This window comes from Oncorhynchus masou, chromosome 24 (genome assembly GCF_036934945.1).
Source record: "Oncorhynchus masou masou isolate Uvic2021 chromosome 24, UVic_Omas_1.1, whole genome shotgun sequence".
In the NCBI taxonomy this organism is placed as follows: Eukaryota; Metazoa; Chordata; class Actinopteri; order Salmoniformes; family Salmonidae; genus Oncorhynchus; species Oncorhynchus masou.
In genome coordinates this window covers 41190322-41213174 of record NC_088235.1, presented here as the reverse complement: position 1 = coordinate 41213174, position 22853 = coordinate 41190322, and the positions used below count along the sequence as shown (strand labels likewise).

Below are 22853 nucleotides of genomic sequence, written 5' to 3'. Positions count from 1 at the left end.
AAATATCTTTCCACCACTAGAAATATCAATCCACCACAACCGCCGATATCGCCCTTCTGCAACTGCAGTGAACAGTGGCAGAGCTACAGCGGTGTTTGTCAGACCATGAGACGTCCCGAAAATCAGTCTTCTCCCAAAAACGTTGGTTTGACAAGTCTTGTCCGAAGTCAGTACAGCCTCTTCTGCCAACTTCTGTCTATAGCTTCCGAACGGTTTGGGCTACACACTAATATGACCCCTCTGTGGAAACCTGAGACTCTCCGTTTTAATCTAGGACTGAAGGTCTCCGGTACCAGTTTAAAACATGAATGGAAGTATACATAGAGATAGTTTAGTGTCCAAAATAAAGGGATAAATACATGTAAAATAATATATTTCTTATATCTCAGATTTTCTCATAAATTCAACAAAAAAAGAAACATCCCTTTTTCAGGACCCTGTCTTTCAAAGATAATAAGTAAAAATCTAAATAACTTCACAGATCTTCATTATAAAGGGTTTAAACACTGTTTCCCATGCTCGTTCAATGAACCATATAGAATTGATGAACATGCACCTGTGGAATGGTCGTTAAATACAGACGGGAGGCAATTAAGGTCACAGTTATGAAAACTTAAGACACTAAAGAGGCCTTTCTACTGACTCTGAAAAACACCAAAAGAAAGATGCCCAGGGTCCCTGCTCATCTGCATGAACGTGCCATAGGCATGCTGCAAGGAGGCATGAGGACTGCAGATGTGGCCAGGGCAATAAATTGCAATGCCCGTACTGTGAGACAGCGCTGCAGGGACGGACAGCTGATCATCCTCGCAGTGGCAGACCATGTGTAACAACACCTGCACAGGATCAGTACATCTGAACATCACACCTGCGGGACAGGTACAGGATGGCAACAACAACTGCCTGAGTTACACCAGGAACGCACAATCCCTCCATCAGTGCTCAGACTGTCCGCAATAGGCTGAGAGAGGCTGGACTGAGAGCTTGTAGGCCTGTTGTAAGGCAGGTCCTCACCAGACATCACCGGCAACAACGTTGCCTATGGGCACAAACCCACCGTTGCTGGACCAGACAGGACTGGAAAAAAGTGCTCTTCGCTGATGAGTCGCGGTTCGTCTTACCAGGGGTGAAGGTTGGATTTGCGTTTATCGTCAAAGGAATGAGCGTTACGCCGAGGCCTGTACTCTGGAGCGGGATCGATTTGGAGGTGGAGGGTCTGTCATGGTCTGGGCGGTGTGTCACAGCATCATCGGACTGATCTTCTTGTCATTGCAGGCAATCTCTACGCTGTGCGTTACAGTGAAGACATCCTCCTCCCTCATGTGGTACCCTTCCTGCAGGCTCATCCTGACATGACCCTCCAGCATGAAAATGCCACCAGCCATATTGCTCGTTCTGTGTGTGATTTCCTGCAAGACAGGAATGTCAGTGTTCTGCCATGCCCAGCGAAGAGCCTGGTACTCAATCTCATTGAGCACATCTGGGGCCTGTTGGATCGGAGGGTGAGGGCTCGGACCATTCCCCCCAGAAATGTCTGGGAACTTGCAGGTGCCTTGGTAGAAGAGTGGGGTAACATCTCACAGCAAGAACGGGCAAATATTATGCAGTCCATGAGGAGGAGATGCACTGCAGTACTTAATGTGGCCACACCAGTAATTACTGACTTACTTTTGATTTTGACGCCTCCTTTGTTCAGGGACACACTATTACATTTCTGTTAGTCATGTCTGTGGAGGTTGTTCAGTTCATGTCTCAGTTGTTGAATCTTGTTATGTTCATACAAATATTTACACATGTTAAGTTTGCTGAAAATAAACACAGTTGACAGTGAGAGGACGTTTCTTTTTTTGCTGAGTTTATTTCACATGGTGAAACCTCTGAGCGGGTTCCTTCCTCTCCAGCAACTGAGTTAGGAAGGACGTCTGTATCGTTGTAGTGACTGAGTGTATTGGTACACCCTCCGAAGTGTAATTAATAACTTCACCATGCTCAAATGGATATTCAATGTCTGCTTACATTTTTGAAATTAATTTGTAAAAATGTCTAAAAACACGAATCTACTTTGACATTATCGGGTGTTGTGTGTAGGCCAGTGAAACCAAATCGCCATTTTAAATTCAAGCTGTAACACAACAAAATGTGAAAAACTCAAGGGTTGTAAATACTTTCTGAAGGCACTATAAATACCCCTATAAATACATAAACTAAGTCTTGACTGAAGACTAGGATTACTAGTTGACTGGCTGGAACAATAGCCTGCACCTCCACCGGCCTTTTGTGTATAAACTCTCTATCTCTGCTCTATAGGTATCAGTATCTCAGGTGGGATGGAGTCCAAGGTGCAGCCTGTGATCAAGATAGAGAAGATCTTTCCAGGAGGAGCTGCCTCTACCAGTGGTGTTCTGAAGGTAAGCTTCTTTAGCAATATTAGGGCAGCTCATGTTTTAATCAGAGCTGCGCCCAATGAAACAGGGTGACGTGTTTAGCAGTTTTGGTCTGTGACATTTGTAAATGGCACTCTAGCTTGGTCTTTTGTGTGTGTGTGTGTGTGTGTGTGTGTTTTTATATCTCCAGTATGACTGATGAGGTACATGGGCTGGGCCAGGTAATGTACGGGTATTATGACTCAGCCAGAGTGTATTAATAGAAGGGAAGAGATACTGAAGGAAGCAGGGGGATGAGGTCAGAGGTTACAGTGTGGTGAATGTGGTAATGTCTGATACAACCCTACTGTAGCGATCTCTAGACACTAGGTCGAAGTTTCAAAATCAGGAGTGTTTGTGGGTGTGTTGCTGCCGTGCGCATATCAGGTGACAGCACTTCCCAGGTACGATAGGGCCCTGACTCGAGTGTCAAACACTGGGGATCTAGTGTCGGCTAAGCCTTTCAGTTTCCATGAACTTCCCCTCTGAGTCCCCCCCCCCCCCCTGTCTCACACACACACACACACATACACACATACACACATACACGCACTGACATGCATGCATACAAAAACGTGACAGAGACCTTTGTGAAGGAGAGGAAGGGGAGGACAAGGAGGGAGAGAATTGTTTGGGAAAGAGAGAGAGAGAGAGAGATAGACCGATGTAGACGGAGCTAGACGTGGTTGGTTTGCTCTAGCCCCTTAATTCCTAGGCATAGCCTGATAGCCTGTCCCTAACTTGTGTGCCACACACTAAGAGCAGGGGGAAGTCGGATTACTACACCAGACTGACTGTTCACACACATCCTATCCCCTTGTTCCTGTCTGATAACCGCCTATCTTTAAGCTAGCCACCAGGTCTGTATGTGTGTGTGTGTGTGTGTGTGTGTCACGCTTGCTATTGCCCCTGCTTGACGGTTTTGTCTAGAAGGGATAGAGCTTTTGTCAAAATTGACTTTTTGTAGCAGGTTAGGAGAACTTACGCAGCAGGTTAGGAGCATTAACATAACAGGTTAGGATAATTATATACCCTTTTTAAAATGGTTAGGGTTAGCTAAAATGCAAAATAAATCAACGTTCTCTAGGGGACTTTTTTGTAGTTCACAGTTTGTCCCAGGGTGTTTTTAGGACGTTCTATGGAACGTTGTGTCATGGTCCCCTGAACGTCCTTGGGACGTTGTGTCATTGTCCCCTGGAGGTTTTTGCCACGTTATGGTCCCTGGTGTAACAAACCACTATAATTAAATAAATTAAATGGCATGGGGGTTTTAAGGTAAGCTCTTCAGCTAAAATAGTGTAATAATCTTTTATGAAAGAATGCACAACCTCTAGATTTGGGGTATGCTGATCTTTCTGCTGCACCACACTGTCTGTAGAAGTTCAGAAGTACTCTACACATTCAGCCCCTATAATACATCTCTGAACTTAGCAAAAGAGTGCCATCTGCTTTATAGTTATAATTTAAACTGACCTTTGTGTCATTGACTTAATTTACTTATTTCAGCAATTTGAGTTTGTGTTTTTTGTATAGTTGTCTAATGTTGGAGGGGCGTGTTATTCTGTTTTAATGTTACACCTGAATTGGAATGCCGTGAACCAAGAGGTTGTGAGTTCAAATCCTAGTTGAGGACATGTTAAGTAATAATTACTGTTGGAATAAACATACACAATTGAATCATGTATTTTAACGTGTGTCAATTACAGTATGTAAGTAGAAAACAGTATGTTAAAAGCACTCTGGTTCACCAATCAGGGCCTTGATGGGCTTGGCAACAGTAGCAAGGGGTGATGTGTAATGAAAATAGCTTGCGCGTGGGGGACGACAATGTTTCTTTGGGACCATCAGGTGATTTCCATGGGACAAACCGGGAACTAAACAAAAACATCCATTGGACCATGACACAATGTCCTAAGAATCTCCTAAAAACTTCCTTGGGGACATCTCGGGACCAACCGGGAACTAGACAAAACATTTAGGGGACCATGAAACAACGTCCTGACGACTTTAGGAGACAATTTTGTGACATTCTGGGGACATGCTAACAACTGATTATTGTTTGCAGCGTGTGTACTTAACAGTACTCTAAAAACTAGATGAGTATACCATTTAACCGGTCCTAGTGTTCTAGTGTTGCTCTCTCCAGAAATATGGCCTGGAGTTTGGATAGGGATCCACTACCACCACTGCCTAGAAATTAAGAGCAATGCACATAGCTGAATAATCCACATTAATAGGTTTAAAGTATAACAATGACTAACTATTTGTAATTTCGATACTGTATTTGTAATGTCAAACCAGACTACAATAGAGAGATCTAATTCAGTAGGGAGGACCCTTTAGTGGATGATGCCTGTTGGTTAGAGAAAGAGAGAGAGAGAGGAAGCCTCAAAAATAACATCCATAAATGTTTACCAAAGAGGATGAATGACATTATGTTTAATATTCAAAATTACTTGTATTAATCTGCTCTTTAGTTTAATGGATCAACATTTTTTGATACTGGCATCACAGGAGGAAGGGCATGAATGTTTTGGGTCAATAAACATGATCAAATATTTTGTTGAACAACAGTTTCATGAGGGGAGATGTTCCAGCAGGTTTGGGTAAAATAGATTATGTGTGTGATTATGTTGTAGCCATTCAGTGGGGTTGTGTTGTGAGTGTCAGCCAGGTGCATCCTCGGTGTGCACTGATGACATCACAGGAACTTCCTCTCCTCTGGGTTCTAGAACTCGGCAGTGCTCTGCTCTCTTCCTGCAGGAAACAATGCAGGGGGAGGCATTAAGTGTGGTTGGTGTGTGTGTGTGTGTTTTCAACATAACCTTGGGCTTCATCTACTGGGATATGAGTATGGAGATTAGAGAAAAAGACGCTAAGTGGGATTCACAGTAAGCATGTGTAAGCAATGCACAGTAAGCATGTGTAGGCCTATGTGTGTGTATATCACCTCTAACCTGTATTTGTGTGTGTGTGTGTATGGTTTGTGCGTGTTTGTCTATGCATGCATATGTGTGTGTGTATGTGTGTGTTTCTCTCTTTGTGTGTGTATCTCTCCAGGCTGGGTATGAGCTGGTGTCGGTGGACGGTGAGTCTCTGCAGCGTGTGACCCATCTTCATGCGGTGGACGTAATTCGCCGGGCGTTCAGCAACAAGGCCAAAGACTCCATGGTGTTCATCGTCAAGGTCCCCAAGGGGCCCTAAGAACCCAAAGAGCCCTGCTGACTAGCCCACTGTCAGGCTTACACAAATACTACAACCTCAGTACTACAGGCCTGTCAAAAAGGATGCTCCGAGGTGCAGTTCACCAACCCACTTTGTCTGGAAATGGAAATGAATGAAATGCTGGTGTTCAAACCAGAACGTTGTCAGATACAAGTATGTGGATTTACAGAAGATGAGGATTCGTCTGATGCAGATGGTTCGGAATGGAAGGGAATGGTCTATTCACAGAGGAGAGGAAGGTACCTCTTACACTGACCAATACGCTTGCTTCTCCTCAAAAAGGGATAATGTTTCCATAGAAAACAGGAAATACTGCTCAATCAAAAATTGGTAACGTGACATGTTATGTTGCAACTGCAGTCGACATGTGGGTCTACTGTGCCTACTTTGAGTATCATAATGTGATAAATAATATTTATCACAGATAGACTGGATTATATGTATCCCTTTTGCTATATTAATTTATATTGTTAGCTAGCGTTGTTAGGAGTCAGCAGCTATAGCAATCATATTAATATAATGTACTGTAGGTAACTTCAAGGGAAGGGAACTTTATTTTGTGGAAGCAAAAACATGCAGGCACGCACGCATGTACGCAAACTCACTCACTCACTCACTCACTCACTCACTCACTCACTCACTCACTCACTCACCACTCGCACGCAGGAAGTATAACCCCCCCTATACACACAGTTCCAGGGACCATTTCAGTCCACCACGGTCCTGCCAGAGAGAGAGATTACTGTGTCCAACGTCATGAGGTTTATAGTCCAGATTAAGCCTCTGTATTATAGTTGTGGTTTAGTGGATGTCTAGGGGATTAGTACAAATTGCAGCTCTGTTTAAAACTGTATTTCTGGCAAACAGAGTTCATGTTTCTGGAGCAGGATGCCACTTTAGATGCTTGATTACATAGGCTTGTGGACTGAGCCTGAACAGACATGTGGAGGAGATGGAGGAAAACCTAAATGATGTACAGGATGTGAGGACCAGTGGCTTAAACTAAGGTTGGGTTGAGAGGCAGAGGGGCTAAGACTGGGGTGAAGAGAGAGGGACTGTCTGGGTCTGGGAAGGGTGGATGAAGGGCTAATGTTAGGTCAAGGGTTAATATTAGGTTAGGTTTAGGTCCCTAACTCCCTGGAATCATCAGAGTGTACAGTGCACCACGTGTAGTTCCTGACCTTTATGAGCAGCAGAGGGCTTGAGAGGTGCTTACCTATGACTTGCTGTAGGGCTAGAATGTCTGGCTGGTGACAAATGCTGCTGTAAAGCTCAATGGCAGTATGGTCGGCTAAGCTTCTGTTATTTATATATATGTATATGTGTGTATATATGTATGTATGTGTGTGTGTGTGTGTGTGTGTGTAATTAAGCATAATATACATGTAATAAGCATAGAATAAGGTACATCCAAAATGTTTTCAGAGCTATCGTATTAATTTACCACAATAAATGTTTTATTGACACTTTACACCGTCTGTCTGTGTCTCTGGATCGTGTAATATTAATGGAAGTAGATACAGGAAGTCGTTTGGTTGTCAACTGATAAATATGAAGGGGCAAATCTTCACTTCCACTTCAGTCAGATTTTCACTAAGGCTGGGATGAATTTGTTCAATGGCGATGGCAGATTGTGAACATTTGAGGCAGTTAGGATTCACCCCAAAAAGCCTTCATCACTTCAGAATATTTATTTTCACCCGTGCATCAGTGTAAATTCCAACAACCATTACTCCATGGTGACATTTTGTATCTTTAATTAAAAACAAACATACTTTTGTACAATAAATTTACAGCATGAAAATATACATGAATGACTACAAACACCATGGATTAATAAAGGAACAGAACACCTAAACAAACTAAAATATAATTGTATACTTATGCTCACTAAGGAAGAAAAGAAACAAGACAAATACAAACAAACGTGTTACGTTGCTTTGGTCTAGTCGCAGTGGCTACATTTGAAATATATATTTTGGTCTGAGTAAAGGACTAGAATGTCACTCAATGTAGAAGTAACTGCCAAAATTAAGGAAACACCAACAAAGTCTTAATAGGGTGTGGTGCCTCCACAAGCCAGAACAGCTTCAATGCACATTGGCATAGATTCTACAAGTGTTTGGAACTCTATTGGAGGGAAAACGCTGTTGTTTTGTTGGTCGTGGAAAATGTTGTCTCAGGCACCGCTCCACAATCTACCATAAGTGTTAAATTGGGTTGAGATCTGGTTTTCATGCTCATCAAACCATTCAGTGATCACTTGTGCCCTGTGGCCAGGGCCTTGTAATCCTATGGGGGGGGGGGGGGCATAGCCATGGTAGCCAAAATAATGGACTGCCCAGCATTTTTATACATGACTCTACGCATGATGGGATGTTAATTGCTTAATTAACTCAAGACTCACACCTGTGTGGAAGCACCTACTTTCAATATACTTTGTATCCCTCATTTACACAAGTGTTTCCTTTATTTTGGCAGTTACCTGTATGTCATTTTCAGTTAGATACTGACTGTATTTACACAGAAAATTGTTATTATGGGGTTATGAAGAAAAGTGAGAAATGTGGAAAGGGGTATCCAGAGTGCACTGTGCTTTCACCGAGGGTTCGTCACAGTTACTTTAGTCAACAAAAATAAGGACTCAAATACTTGTCAAACACCTACTTTTTCAGTGGCAGTTGACTAGACTATAACTGACTAAATAGACCAGAAAAAAACTATAACTAAACAAAAAAATATATTTCAGTTGCCTAAAACAAGACGAGACTAAATGATCTCAAGTCTGACTACTAAGTGGGACTGAACAATAGTTTTTAGAACTGATCTGTGGTGGTGTTCATGATTCCTCATCACTCAGAAGTTATGTAGAATGTTTCCCAGTTGCTTTGAATGTTCAAAATCATAGTGTAGGAACACTTTATAGCCTCAAAGGAAAATATTATCCAACTTTCAAAACCACTTGAGGGCAAATAAATCTGATTTTCCCATTCAGACACAAGTGACTTGACCAGGAATCAGATTTGTATCTGACTTCAAGCCATCTACGAAGTTGGTTTGAAATGTGGCTTGAATTATCAGATTCCATTGTGGTTTTTGCCTGTTCAGACTGCAGTAAAAAGACACGGTTTAAGAAAACGTCTTGAGATTACCGCTCTAAAGGTTTGAACCATAATACCGACGCTACGTCTTTTCTTTCTATCATGCATCGGCGGGGAGCATTTAACATTCATAAAGCATATCTGTTCTAAAACTAGGGCCGGACAAGTAACCGTCTATTTAGACTACACTTTGTTCAGTCATGTTACCTCATTAGCTAGTTATAGCTAACAACCTGGGCCGTGTTCAGTAGGACGGAACGCTCTGATAGAAATGTGCTATGTAGAACAAACATGCCTATCTGACATGTTGAATAAGGAATAACGTTGGCTCTATTCCTGGGATTTCTATCTGCAACGTTCAACATGTTTTGCAACTGAACGTGACCCTGGTAACATTACCAGTAGCCTATGCAAACATTTGGTGGCATAGATAGAAAGGAAAAGGAATAGCAAACAATTTATTGAATAAATTCATCTTGACACTACCTCTGACTGGGTAAATAGCTTTATTTTGAGTGGAGCCAGTGACTCAGACTTGAGCACTTGGACCAGGACTCGACCATTGGTGACTCAGACTTGAGCACTTGGACCAGGACTCGTGACTCGACCATTGGTGACTCAGACTAGAGCACTTGGACCAGGACTCCTGACTCGACCATTGGTGACTCAGACTTGAGCACTTGGACCAGGACTCCTGACTCGACCATTGGTGACTCAGACTAGAGCACTTGGACCAGGACTCCTGACTCGACCATTGGTGACTCAGACTTGAGCACTTGGACCAGGACTCCTGACTCGACCATTGGTGACTCAGACTAGAGCACTTGGACCAGGACTCCTGACTCGACCATTGGTGACTCAGACTTGAGCACTTGGACCAGGACTCCTGACTCGACCATTGGTGACTCAGACTAGAGCACTTGGACCAGGACTCCTGACTCGACCATTGGTGACTCAGACTAGAGCACTTGGACCAGGACTCCTGACTCGACCATTGGTGACTCAGACTAGAGCACTTGGACCAGGACTCCTGACTCGACCATTGGTGACTCAGACTAGAGCACTTGGACCAGGACTCCTGACTCGACCATTGGTGACTCAGACTAGAGCACTTGGACCAGGACTCCTGACTCGACCATTGGTGACTATGACTTGGGCTCGAGCACAGGGGACTTAGTTGGGACTTGATTAGGTTTCGAGGTTTAATTAATCAACTACATCACTGGGCAAAACAGTCATTAGCTCCCTCCTGTTCGAAATCATTACCCACTGGGCAAAAACTGTTTGAATCAACATTGTTTCCACGTCATTTCAACAAAAATAATTTAATGTGATGAAGTTGAATCAGTGTAAAACTGATTGGATTTGAAAATAGTCATCAATGTAAGGAAGTGTTGTCTTTTTTACACCCAACTTTTAAATCCAATGACATGACATTTTACGTTGATCTCACATTGAATTCAGGCTAGTTGACAACTGAACCAAATGTAAATCAAAACTAGACGTTGAACTGACGTCTGTGCTCCATTCTACTTTTGGACATGTGGCTGCGGCGTCTGTGGAACGTTGATAAATGGAAATGACGCGACCGAGGCCAAATCATTCTTATATATGTTTGTCATATTTCTGCTGTTGGGATGAGAATAGGATTTTATGCAGAAAAATATGTTAGTAGAACAAGGCTACTACTGTATGTATGTTTGTGCACATGGAAGTCAGTGATTTGTTTACTATAAGTTAATGAGGCAATAAAAATGACTAAAATGAAAGTTGACAAAAATGGATTTAGTTGACAAAGATTTTGACAATAACTACACTAAATCATTACTAAAATGTGAATCAGACTTAATGATATTTAAGTCAAAATGACTAAATCTGTTACAGAGTGCCAAAATTAACACTGGGGTCCCTTTCAGTTCACTTTACCTGTGCTACTGTACTGTGTTAACCATTACACCTGTGCTACTGTGTTAACCATTACACCTGTGCTACTGTGTTAACCATTACACCTGTGCTACTGTGTTAACCATTACACCTGTGCTACTGTACTGTGTTAACCATTACACCTGTGCTACTGTACTGTGTTAACCATTACACCTGTGCTACTGTACTGTGTTAACCATTACACCTGTGCTACTGTGTTAACCATTACACCTGTGCTACTGTGTTAACCATTACACCTGTGCTACTGTGTTAACCATTACACCTGTGCTACTGTGTTAACCATTACACCTGTGCTACTGTGTTAACCATTACACCTGTGCTACTGTGTTAACCATTACACCTGTGCTACTGTGTTAACCATTACACCTGTGCTACTGTGTTAACCATTACACCTGTGCTACTGTGTTAACCATTACACCTGTGCTACTGTGCTAACCATTACACCTGTGCTACTGTGCTAACCATTGCACCTGTGCTACTGTACTGTGTTAACCATTACACCTGTGCTACTGTGTTAACCATTACACCTGTGCTACTGTGTTAACCATTACACCTGTGCTACTGTGTTAACCATTACACCTGTGCTACTGTGTTAGTCATTACAGCGGTCTAAGGCACTGCATCTCAGTGCTAGAGGTGTCACTACAGACCCTGGTTCGATTCTGAGCTATATCACAGCTAGCTGTTATTGGGAGTCCCATTGGCCCAACATCATCTGGGTTAGGGTTTGGCTGTGGTAGACTGTCAGTGTAAATAAGAATTTGTTCTTAGTTGGCTTGCCTAGTTAAATAAAGGTTCAATTAAAAAAACTACACCTGAGCTGCTTTTTCCACCTGACTGTGTTACAGATGATGGTACATCCACACTGGAGCAAAACATGTTCTATTCCTCTCTTAAAGATACATCTTGAATGTTGTAAAATGGTAACCTTGTAGACCTATACGACTAAATTGAAGATGAATGTTTGTACCATATGTGATGAACACATTTTTAGTTGAGATATTATTTGGATTAAATGCTTTGTGTGTTAATAAGTGTAGTCTGAATATGACAAACACAACGATGACGATGATATTGGGTGATATAGACGATAATGGACGCCAAATGAAAACTCAATCGCATTGAACAAGGATGACCATTAATGTGCTGACCAATGTAAACCTTGGCTAAAAGCTGGATATTTCCCATATTTTTGTATGTTTGTTAAATCATAATGCAGCTTGGTCAACAACAAAGTGTGGAGTTTCAATGTTCGCGCCACTCTTCCCAGACCCTTTCCAATTGTGTTTAATCATCTCATTGGTATATGTGTGGTACTGGAAAGATATATAGAACACTTTATTATACTTTGTACATTAAACCCACAATGGTACTGGTGTTACCACAAAATATCTTCAGGTGCTATATAAAAAAAATATACATCATCATCATTGATCATATTGATTTCCATTTATCTGTTAGATTCCTTTTTATAAACTCTGTTAACCTCTGTAATATAAAAGACCAGAGCTCTAGTTTAATCCCTTCTTATGAGGAAGCACAACTGAAGACTCTAATATTTATCTATGGTTCCCCACATAGAAATAGAATTACATTCTATTAATGATATTTCTATGGCAGTGGTTGCCAAAATGTTGACATAACCACTGGAACAGTTCCATAATGACCTGTTTGTCATGCCTTAGGCTAATATATCATGCACTGTCCAGCACAAACCCCTACATCAGGGATCATCAACTAGATTTAGCCGCAAGCTGACATTTTCTTGAGCGGATGGTCAGCGGACAAGTACATAATTACAAATAATTTGTAGACCGCAATTGAATGCAAAATGCCCAAACAGATATATTTGACCTAAACAATTATTTCAAACCTTGTTTACATTTGTATACGATCACATGTATCTATTTCACTATTATGCGTTGGAACAGATTTCCAAAATTAAAATCACCTGGAGCTGATTTGCTGGTGTTTTTAGTCGTTTATATCCAACAACGTTTAAAAAATATAGAATTATATATATATATATATATATATATATATATATATATATATATATATATAATTATATATATATGTTTTTTTGCTCAGAAAACTTAGGAGGCCAAATAAAATCACTGCCAGTTGGGGAACCCTGCCCTACATTACCTCTCCCAGACTTTGACAGACTTTTGCCATCCACATTATCTAGGTGTCAGTGAGTGAGCCTCACAGTCACTGGCCAGAAGGGACAGGAAGTCTAGGAAGTGTTACTTGGCTTTTTGATGAGAGGGAGGGAAAGGGGGGGTCTAGTAATAAAAAGTCAAATGTTAGTAGAGTCCAGCGTGTGCGACAGTGAGAGGCCAAGGGAGGGGGGAGCTCAGTACAGTTGAACAGGGATGTTTTGTTGGTTTCACTGAGATACCATAAGGAAAAGTGACACCATATGCTCACTGATCCAATACGGCTCCATAACAATCCCAGCAGCCAATGCAGCATCGATATCTTTGACGGGCAGCTTGAGTTGACCAATTAAGGTGTGTTTCTTCCTCTGATATGTTTGTGCTGAGAGAGAGAGAGAAGGGCAGCGGTTGCATTTGTGCTGATATCTCCCATGCTAATCACTCCCTCATAGTGCTACTTGCTTCTGTTTGTGTCATTCACATGGGAGAGGTTGTAGAGAAGATACAATAGGGTGACTATTGGCTTAGAGAGAGGAGGAGCACAACACAGCACTCACATTAAGCCTTTGATGTCTTCTTTTGGTTTTCTCTTCCTTCGCACCACATTTCTCAGTCTGATATGGGGAGCTGAGAGTCAATATCAACTGACAGATATGGTTCAGCCAATGACAGAAGAGAATGTTGACATGTTAGCTGCAAGCAGCCAATGATAGAAATCCAGGATGTTTGAAGATTCCATGAACAAGAAAGAATGTAGACTACAGTTCCTTTCTTAGCCAGTGCTGAAAACTGAACAGTTGCATTTGCTATTTGTGCCAACAGTCCTTATACATCCCATCAAAATACTACATAGTCCAATTCCACTGAATATAAATCCATATTTCCTGGCCAGTGGATTATTTCTTGTCCTTTCCGTACTACTTCTAGATGAGTTGCTGATCCACTGAACACTGTATATATAACATTGACAGCACAAATTGTGTTATTACATCATTGCTTTAAGTGCAAAGGTGCACAAAGTCCTGTGGACGAACGAAAACACAGTTGAGTGGTGATGATGTCATCGTTATAGTAATGTCATCCTTATGTGCTGGTGGTCAGGTAGTCACACCTGTGTGCTCCATACAGATGTGATTATACTCGACTCGATTCTCCCCTTTGCTTTCAATACACTGATTTGAGCGAGGTTTGAGTGGTACCTGCTTGTTTCTCAAGTCAAAAGTCATAATATACGTCCCAAAGAGTGCTGGTACAATAGCTGGGCAATCAAACCCATGTGAGGAGGCAAGGAGCATGTGTTGGTCTGAGGGTGAATCTTACTCTGGAGAGGACGACACTCTCAACTATTGAGATACACACTAACCTCTCTTTTAAGTCTGAATAAAGATGAGATGGAGTCTTTTCTGACTGCAGGTAGTCAGCTGTTCCTGTGTGGTCCAGGAGGAGGGTGCAACCCAATGTCTAGTGGAGCGGATCCACCCTTAAACAGAGATGCTCCCTTAATGTCCATGACAGCAAACGGTCCATAGGGAAGTAAAGAGTGCTTGTACTGTGGTTAGGGGAATAAGTTCAGATATACCCTCGGTATCCTAGATGCACATTTCAAATGTCACCCTGTTCTCTAGCCAAAGGTAGTGCACTACATAGGAAATAGGGTTTGGTTTTGGACGCATCCCTCTCAGTAGCAGTGATTGGGAAATCAGATCATTTCAGGGTGCTGGTATTAATAGTCATGGGGGCGAGAGGACACCCTTGTCTCTAAATATCAGGAGATGCTACTGTTGGAGCTAGAAACACAACCATTGAACATCTGCTAAACATATGTATGTGACCAATACAATTTGATTTTGATATCACTGGGGTTAGACAACGTCCCTGTCTGGTCTCTAAATCTCAATGGGGCGAGAGGACACCCCTGTTGTTGTCCCCTCTAGATCTCAGTAGCGGTCATCTCCTCAAAGTGGATGTCGTTGCTGCCGCTGTGGATGTCATAGTCCTCTATGTCTCTGTTCTCCAGCTCTAGACTGAGCTCTCTCATCACCCTCTCCAGATCTCTGTTCCTCCTGTACATCTGGATGTAGTTCTGCTGCAGCTGCTTCTGGTAGCGGATCACCTTTTCCTTCTCCTCCTGCCAGACTCTCCTCTCCTCCTCGAATCCTCCCAGCTGCTCCTCACTGCTCCTCCTCTCGTACATCAGCTCTGCCCTCAGCCTCTCCACCTGACAGAGAAGTGATTGATTCATTGATTGACTGAAGACAACAGATCAGTGCAAAAACGAGTATTATTCAAGCACCATTCTGCAGATAATAAATTAACAAAAGAACGTCTAAACATCATTGGAGCTCACCTGTTGCCTGAGTCCAAGCACAGCTTCAGCACTCTGCCTCTGAGTCTTGGCCTCATCACTCTCCCCTCCCCATACCAGCCTGCCCTCCTCCGCCTCACGGTACCCCATAGAGGGGCTGGGGCCCCCCTTTCCACCCTCCACACCCACACGGCCCTGGGGGAGGGGCAGGCTCATGCACTGGCCCTTATTAGCCGGCGTCTGGCCTCCTCCCTGATTGGCCAGGGCACCTCGAAGCTGGGCCGACTCTTCTTCCAAGCGTATGACTTTCTCGCGGAGAAGCTCAGCCTCGCTCTTCCTGCGCTGGAGCTCATTCTCGCAGACCTCTAGCTCCAGAGAGCGTGTCCGCAGGCCCGAACCAGCCTCCTGGCTCCTGGCCTGGCTGTTTTGGAGGTCGGTCCTGGCCTCCCTCAGCTGGGACTTCAGGACCACCAGCTCCCCACCCTTCTGGCTCAGCTCTGACTGGATCTCCTTCAGTTGCTGTTTCAACAGGGATATCTCACCTGACTTCTGACACACCTGGGTGGGAGGGTGCATATTTTGTGAATATTCTCTTACTTTGAAATTGTGTACATGAATCAACGTTGACCCTCACACTTACCCTAACCCATGACCCCTAAACCCCTGACCTTTCTCCTCCTCAGTGTCTCACCTCCCACTTCGTCTCCTCTAGGCGCGGTCCCAACTGGATCTGTTCTCTCTGTATGGAGGCACACCTCCTCTCCAGCACCTCCCTGTCCTGTAGCAGAGAGGAGAAGTCCTCCTGAAGTTTCTTTTTCTCCTGCTGCAGCTGGAACACCTGAAGTAGAGACACAGACAGTTAGGGTCGCATTTTGACAGTCCCAAAATCAGGAGATGCTATCAAAACAGCAGCAACATTTCAAACAATAGTACAAATAGTACAAACAATAGTAACTTGCTGTCATACAAAACAGGGTCCTACTTCCCAAATTAAGTTGACTGAACTATCTCTGTATCTCTGTCTGTTGCCTGTAGCTGTAAGGCATGTGGTACTCTCTGAGCCTTCTGTGAGCCTGTTTCATCTTAGAAAAACTGCTCTGTCTGTATACTATGTTTCTGTATCTATGTCGCTGTATATCCATGTTTCTGTATACTGTATCTGTCTCTATCTATACTGTAGATCTGACCTGTAGTTGTAAGGCCTGTTGTACTCTCTGGGCCTTCTGTGTAGCCTGTTTCATCTTGGAAGAGCAGCTCTGTCTCATTTCCTCCAGCTCCCTCTCACAGCGACGCTGCTTTTCCTCGTACACCTACAGCACAGGAGGTCAGGAGTTGGAGGTCAGAGTTTACATACAGATGCCACATCCAGAGGCCAAACTGTGAACCAGCACTATTACGGCTCGAAAAGCTATGGAATAATTTAGCTTAGTCAATAGAAACAGCAGAAAAAACAAACATTTTATACATATTGGACCTCGAGGCAACACTTTAGGCCTTTAAACCCCTGACATTACACAGACATGAGCCACACCAGGATTGTGTGACTCGTGTTAATTAGGATAAACCATAAGAAAAAAAGTGAATAAAGCGCTTTCAACTGAAAACAAAAACAAGGGGTTGTTATTGGACCTCCCTGTTTCAGTCAATTATCCTCTCCTTGGTGTCTACTGAACAACTACTAAGTAAAAAAAACTCCCCTCTCACCTGACAGATGGCGGCTTCGTTCTCGTCCAGGTTCTCTCTGAGCTGCTGCAGTTCCAAATCCCTCTCCCTTAGCTTCTCCTCCAGCTCCCTCATCACCCCCTCGTACCCCTCCAGAGGCGGGGGTGAGTGCCCACACGACCCACTGTCTGACAGGGGCTGGCCGCGCCCGCTCAGCGACCCCGACCCCGTGCTCTTACTGGATGACGAACGCCCGCTGTCTGAGTTAGAGTGACCGTGGGAGGTTGAGTGACTGTGAACTCCGTGGGTCACCAACCCTCCTCCGTTCGTAGTAGTAGTTCTTCCAGCCCCAGGCTCCAGGCCCACCCCTGACCCTCCAGACCCAGAGGCCTCGCTGTGGGCCAAGCTGTAGCCGGTACTGCTGTGAGTAGGGAGGCTGGACAGGGAGTTACGGCCAGAGTCTGACATGGAGCAGGACTGGCTGCTGCGAGCGTTGCGTCCTCCGCTGTACGAGTTCCTTTTGCTGTCCGAGGAAGAGGAGGAGCAGAGCAGAGATACGACATTTCCGTAGCTCCCCGGGCTGTTGACCACAGTATTTCCGTTATTCCCATTGATAGGTAGGGGCAGGAGGAGGTTGAGGCTGCCCTGGCTCTCAGAGAGGCTGCCCCCTGTCCTCGGGGAGAGGTACTGCACCGAGTGACGGTTCTTGGGGACCACTGGTTTGAACGCAGTGGGACGGATCAGAAACTTCTCCATGTTCTGTAATGGAAGACAGTATTTGTTAATGGTTCTTACAGAAAAGTACAGACATCATTACATTGTGTTTTCAACTATGATTAATGAATTATTATCATCTTCGTTATTTTCATTATTGCCTGATAGGCCCTATCAAAGGGAATCTAATCAAGGCCCTCTCAAACGCACATAGAACCACAGTACTGGGCAACCCTTGATTGGGATTTCCGGTTAAATAAAGGTTTGATAAAACAAAGGAAATATAAAAGAAACTGACGTTAGTAATATCAGCATTGCGAATTAGGAATGCCTGGTCTCCTCCCAATAAAGACAGGGACACTGATAGGGTGGAAGGCTCTGATTGGTTTAATTGTTATTTATTGGTTTCCAGTAAGCAGTTTTCCTAATGATTTTTCTCACATCTCATTGAATATGTCACGACACGAGAGAGGGTGGATGAAAAGAGAGAGAGGGAGAGGAGAAAGATAGAAAGAGAAATACAGGGAGACGGGGAGAGAGAGGGGGAGAGGAAAGAGGCAGGAAGAGAAAGGCGAGAGAGAGAGAAGGGGGGGACAGATCAAGAGAGGAGAGAGAGACAGAAAAAGACAGCTCTATACACACAGGTCCGGTAAGCAGTTTTCTAAATGATTTCCCTCAGGCCTCAGTGAGTGTGTCAGTGAATGTAAGACAGCTCTGACATTGATTATAAGGTGTGAGGTGATTGATTGTTAACAATTGAAAAGCCTGGCCTCATTGGACCCCCCCTTCGGGCCAAAAACGTCTTTTGAACGAACGTCAACATTTTAACAGTCTAATAAATAGATTTCACATGCCATTGAAAAAATTACAATTGGTTTCTGTTTATGAATGTAACATTAGAATATGAAAGAAAAGGGATTTTAGGGAACACAATAGCAATTTCATTAGTTTATGCAACTGTAGGCTATACAGTGCATTTGGAAACTATTCAGACCCCTTGACTTTTTCCACATTTGTTTACGTTACAGCATTATTCTAAAATGGAAAAAATAAAATAAAAATCTAAATCTACACACAATACCCATCATTTTCAGGTCTCTCCAGAGATATGCGATCGGGTTCAAGGCCAGGCTCTGGCTGTGCCACTCAAGGACATTCAGAGACTTGTCTAGAAGCCACTCCTGTTGTCCTGTTGGAAGGTGAACCTTCGCCCAAGTCTGAGGTCCTGAGAGCTCTGGAGCAGGTTTTCATCAAGGATCTCTCCGTACTTTGGTCTGTATATTGTTCCCTCAATCTTGACTAGTCTCCCAGCCCTGCCGCTGAAAAACATCACCACAGCATGATGCTGCCACCACCACGCTTCACAGTAGGTTTCCTCCAGACATGACGCTTGGCATTCAGGCCAAAGAGTTCAATCTTGGTTTCATCAGACCAGAGAATCTTGGTTCTCATGGTCAGAGTCTTTAGGTGGCTTTTGGAAAACTCCAAGTGGGCTGTCATGTGCCTTTTACTGAGGGGCTTTCGTCTGGCCACTACCATAAAGGCCTGATTGGTGGAGTGCTGCAGAGATGGTTGTCCTTCTGGAAGGTTCTCCCATCTCCACAGAGGAACTCTGAAGCTCTGTCAGAATGATCATCAGGTTCTTGGTCACCTCCCTGACCAAGGCCCTTCTCCCCCGATTGCTCAGTTTGGCCGGGTGGCAAGCTCTAGGAAGATTATTGGTGGTTCCAAACTTCTTCCATTTAAGAATGATGGAGGACACTGTGTTTGTGGGGACCTTCAATGCTGCAGACATTTTTTGGAACCCTTCCCCAGATCTGCACTTCGACACAATTCTCTCTCGGAGCTCTACGGACAATTCCTTTGACCTCATGGCTTGGTTTTTGTTCTGACAAGCACTGTCAACTGTGGGACCTTTATATAAACAGGCGTGAGCCTTTCCATGTCCACTCAATTGAATTTACCACAGGTGGACTCCAATAAAGTTGTAGAAACATGTCAAAGATGATCAATGGAAACAGGATGCACCTGAGCTCAATTTCAAGTCTCATAGCAAAGGGTCTGAATACTTATGCAAATAGGCTATTTCTGTTAATTTTATTTATACATTCGCAAAAATGTTAAAAACCTGTTTTCGCGTTGCCATGATGGGTTATTGTGTGTAGGGTGATGAGGATAAAAACACATCCATTTTAGAATAAGGCTGCAAAGGGAAGGGGTCTGAATACTTTCCGAATGCACTGTATGTACAAACGAAAAAACACTAAAACACCACAAGTCAAATGTTCAAATCCATTAAATAAACACAATCACAAAGATCATTCATGAGTCATTCATTAAGGGCAGGTCTTAAGGAACATTATGCATTTAAGAAAATACATTTCAAAAGAAAAGAATGGCATATTTTGAGTTTGGAATCATGGTAATTTTGGCAAAAAGTTTTTGGGAAATAAAGCTCAACGGGTAATTTTTAAGAGTTGTTTGGCAAGAATATTCAATGTGGAACTGCAGAATGTGCACTTTCTGATACTATATAGACATCCAAACGTTTTACCTGCATGTAACGCTGTAGGGGAATTTTTAAAAGTCACGATTTGCACTCCATTTACCAGCCTCTGTGTCAATAACAAGCTGCCGCTGTTCATCAGATTCTTCAAATTGATAATACTCTCACCCATCAGACTATTAACAATTAAATCTAGTCTTTCAAGAAACTCGATTTCTATATGAAATTAGTCAATATACACTACATGACCAAAAGCATGTGGACACCAGCTCGTCGAACATCTCATTCCAAAATCATGGGCATTAATATGGAGTTGACCCCCCTTTGCTCTTATAACAGGCTACACACTCTTCTGGGAAGGCTTTCCACTATATATTGGAACATTGCAGCGGGGACTGGCTTCCATTAAGCCACAAGAGCTTAGTGAGGTCGGGCACTGATGTTGGGAAATTATGCCTGGCTCACAGTCGGCATTCAAGTTCATCAAAGGTGTTAGATGTGGTCAGGACTCTGTGCTGGCCAGTTAAGTTCTTCCACACCGATATCGACAAACCATTTCTGTATGGACATCGCTTTGGGCACTGGGCATTGTCATGCTGGAACAGGAGAGACCTTCCCCAAACTGTTGCCACGATGTTGGAAACACAGAATTGTCTAGAATGTCATTGTATGCTATAGAGTTAAGATTTCCATTCACTGGAGCTAAGGGGCCTAGCCTGAACCATGAAAAACAGCCCCAGACCATTATTCTTCATCCACCAAACTTTACAGTTGGCACTATACATTGGGGCAGGAAGTGTTGTCCTGGCATCCGCCAAACCAAGATTTGTCCGTCGGACGGCCAGATGGTGAAGCGTGATTCCAATGGGGGCGAGCGTTACACCACTCCAGCCAATACTTGGCATTGCACATGGTGATCTTAGGCTTGTGTGCGGCTGCATGGCCATGGAAACCCATTTCATGAAGCTCTCAATGAACAGTTCTTGTGCTGACGTTGCTTCCAGAGGCAGTTTGGAACTTGGTAGTGAGTGTTGCAAACGAAGACTGATGTTTTTTACGTGCTAAGTGCTTCAGCACTCGCCGGTCCCGTACGTTTTGCGTCTGAGCCCGTTGTTACTCCCAGACGTTTCTACTTCACAATAACAGCAGCTCTAGCAAGGCATAAATTTGACCAACTGACTTGTTGGAAAGGTGGCATCCTATGACGGTGCCACGTTGAAAGTCACTGAGGCCATTCCACTGCCATTGTTTGTCTATGGAGATTGCATGGCTGTGTGCTCAAGTTTATACACCTGTCAGGAACGGTGTGGCTGAAATAGCAGAATCTACCAATTTGAAGGGGTGTCCACATACTTTTTTAAATATATAATGTAGTTTAGGTGTATTTTCGATGCGCCATCATCAGCTGCGCAGACCGACTGTCAGTGAATATTTTTCGGTGCACGAGGGGCAGAAAAATATATCTTTTAAAACTGCTTATAACACATTTTACGTTTGTAAAAGTATGATTATAACAACGACAGTGTGTTATATAGACTTAGTTAGGAAATGTCAAGGACGGGGGGTGACATGACTTTAAAAATGTCTGAGTAATTAAAAAAGTGATTTTGTTTTGAGTCAACATCACGCTCTCCGAGTGTTAAATTATCTATTACAGGCTTTGTCTGAGCTGTGAATAAGGTTGCCTATCGATCAATAGAAATTAACAGTCAATTAGAGAGAGAGGAGAGAGAGGATTTATGGAAAATAATGTTAGCATATACAGTACCAGTCAAAAGTTTGGACACACCTACGCATTCAAGGGTTTTTCTTTATTTTGACTATTTTCTACATTGTCGAATAATAGTAAAGACATCAAAAATATGAAATAACACATATGGAATCATGTAGTAATCAAAAATGTGTTAAACAAATCAAAATATATTTTATATTTGAGATTCTTCAAAGTAGCCACCCTTTGCCTTGATGACAGCTTTGCACACTCTTGGCATTCTCTCAACCAGCTTCACCTGGAATGCTTTCCAACTGTCTTGAAATATGTTGAGCACTGGAAACTCTAATGAACTTATCCTCTACAGCAGAGGTAACTCTGGGTCTTCCATTCCTGTGGCGGTCCTCATGAGAGCCATTTCATCATAGTGCTTGATGGTTTTTGCGACTGCACTTGAAGAAATGTTCTTGACATTATCCAGATTGACTGACTTTCATGTGTTAAAGTAATGATGGACTGTTGTTTCTCTTTGCTTATTTGAGCTGTTATTGACATAATATGGACTTTTACCAAATAGGGCTATCTTCTGTATACCACCCCATACACCTTTGTAACCGAAAGGTTGCAAGTTCAAATCCCCTAGCTCACAAGGTACAAATCTGTCGTTCTGCCCCTGAACAGGCAGTTAACCCACTGTTCCTAGTCCGTCATTGAAAATAAGAATATGTTCTTAACTGACTTGCCTAGTTAAATAAAGGTAAAATAAAATAAAATACACAACTGATTGGCTCAATTAAGAAGGAAAGAAATTCCACAAATTAACTTTTAACAAGGCACACCTGTTAATTGAAATGCATTCAAGGTGACTACCTCATGAAGCTGGTTGAGAGAATGCCGAGAGTGTGCAAAGCTGTCATCAAGGCAAAGGGTGGCTACTTTAAAAAATCTCAAATATATAATACATTTCAATTTGTATATATTTCAAACTTTTTTGGTTACTACATGATTCCATATGTGTTATTTCATAGTTTTGATGTCTTCGCTATTATTCTACGCTATAGAAATATTTTTAAAATAAATAAAAACCCTGGAATGAGTAG

General features: G+C 43.0%; 2 protein-coding genes across 4 annotated transcripts in view; one reads left to right on the top strand and one right to left on the bottom strand.

The window, feature by feature from the left end:
- The window catches only part of LOC135511608 (PDZ domain-containing protein 7-like), a 50560-nt gene extending 44651 nt beyond the window's left edge, over positions 1-5909 (top strand). Inside the window, exons 14-15 of the mRNA XM_064933094.1 lie at positions 2308-2408; positions 5484-5909. Coding sequence (XP_064789166.1) covers positions 2308-2408; positions 5484-5627 — 245 coding nt within the window. The 3' untranslated portion in view covers positions 5628-5909. The remainder of the gene's footprint in view (positions 1-2307; positions 2409-5483) is intronic.
- A 1479-nt stretch (positions 5910-7388) lies between these two features.
- Positions 7389-22853, bottom strand: part of LOC135512183 (leucine zipper putative tumor suppressor 2 homolog) — a 93857-nt gene continuing 78392 nt past the window's right edge. For 2 of the 3 annotated variants that reach the window (XM_064933915.1, XM_064933914.1), the window contains 5 exons: positions 16865-17581; positions 16348-16470; positions 15852-15998; positions 15203-15718; positions 7389-15073 (listed from right to left, as the gene is read on the bottom strand). In XM_064933915.1, the coding sequence (XP_064789987.1) occupies positions 14786-15073; positions 15203-15718; positions 15852-15998; positions 16348-16470; positions 16865-17581 (1791 nt within the window). In that variant the 3' untranslated portion in view covers positions 7389-14785. The remainder of the gene's footprint in view (positions 15074-15202; positions 15719-15851; positions 15999-16347; positions 16471-16864; positions 17582-22853) is intronic. The other variant, XR_010451382.1, reaches the window with a different exon arrangement.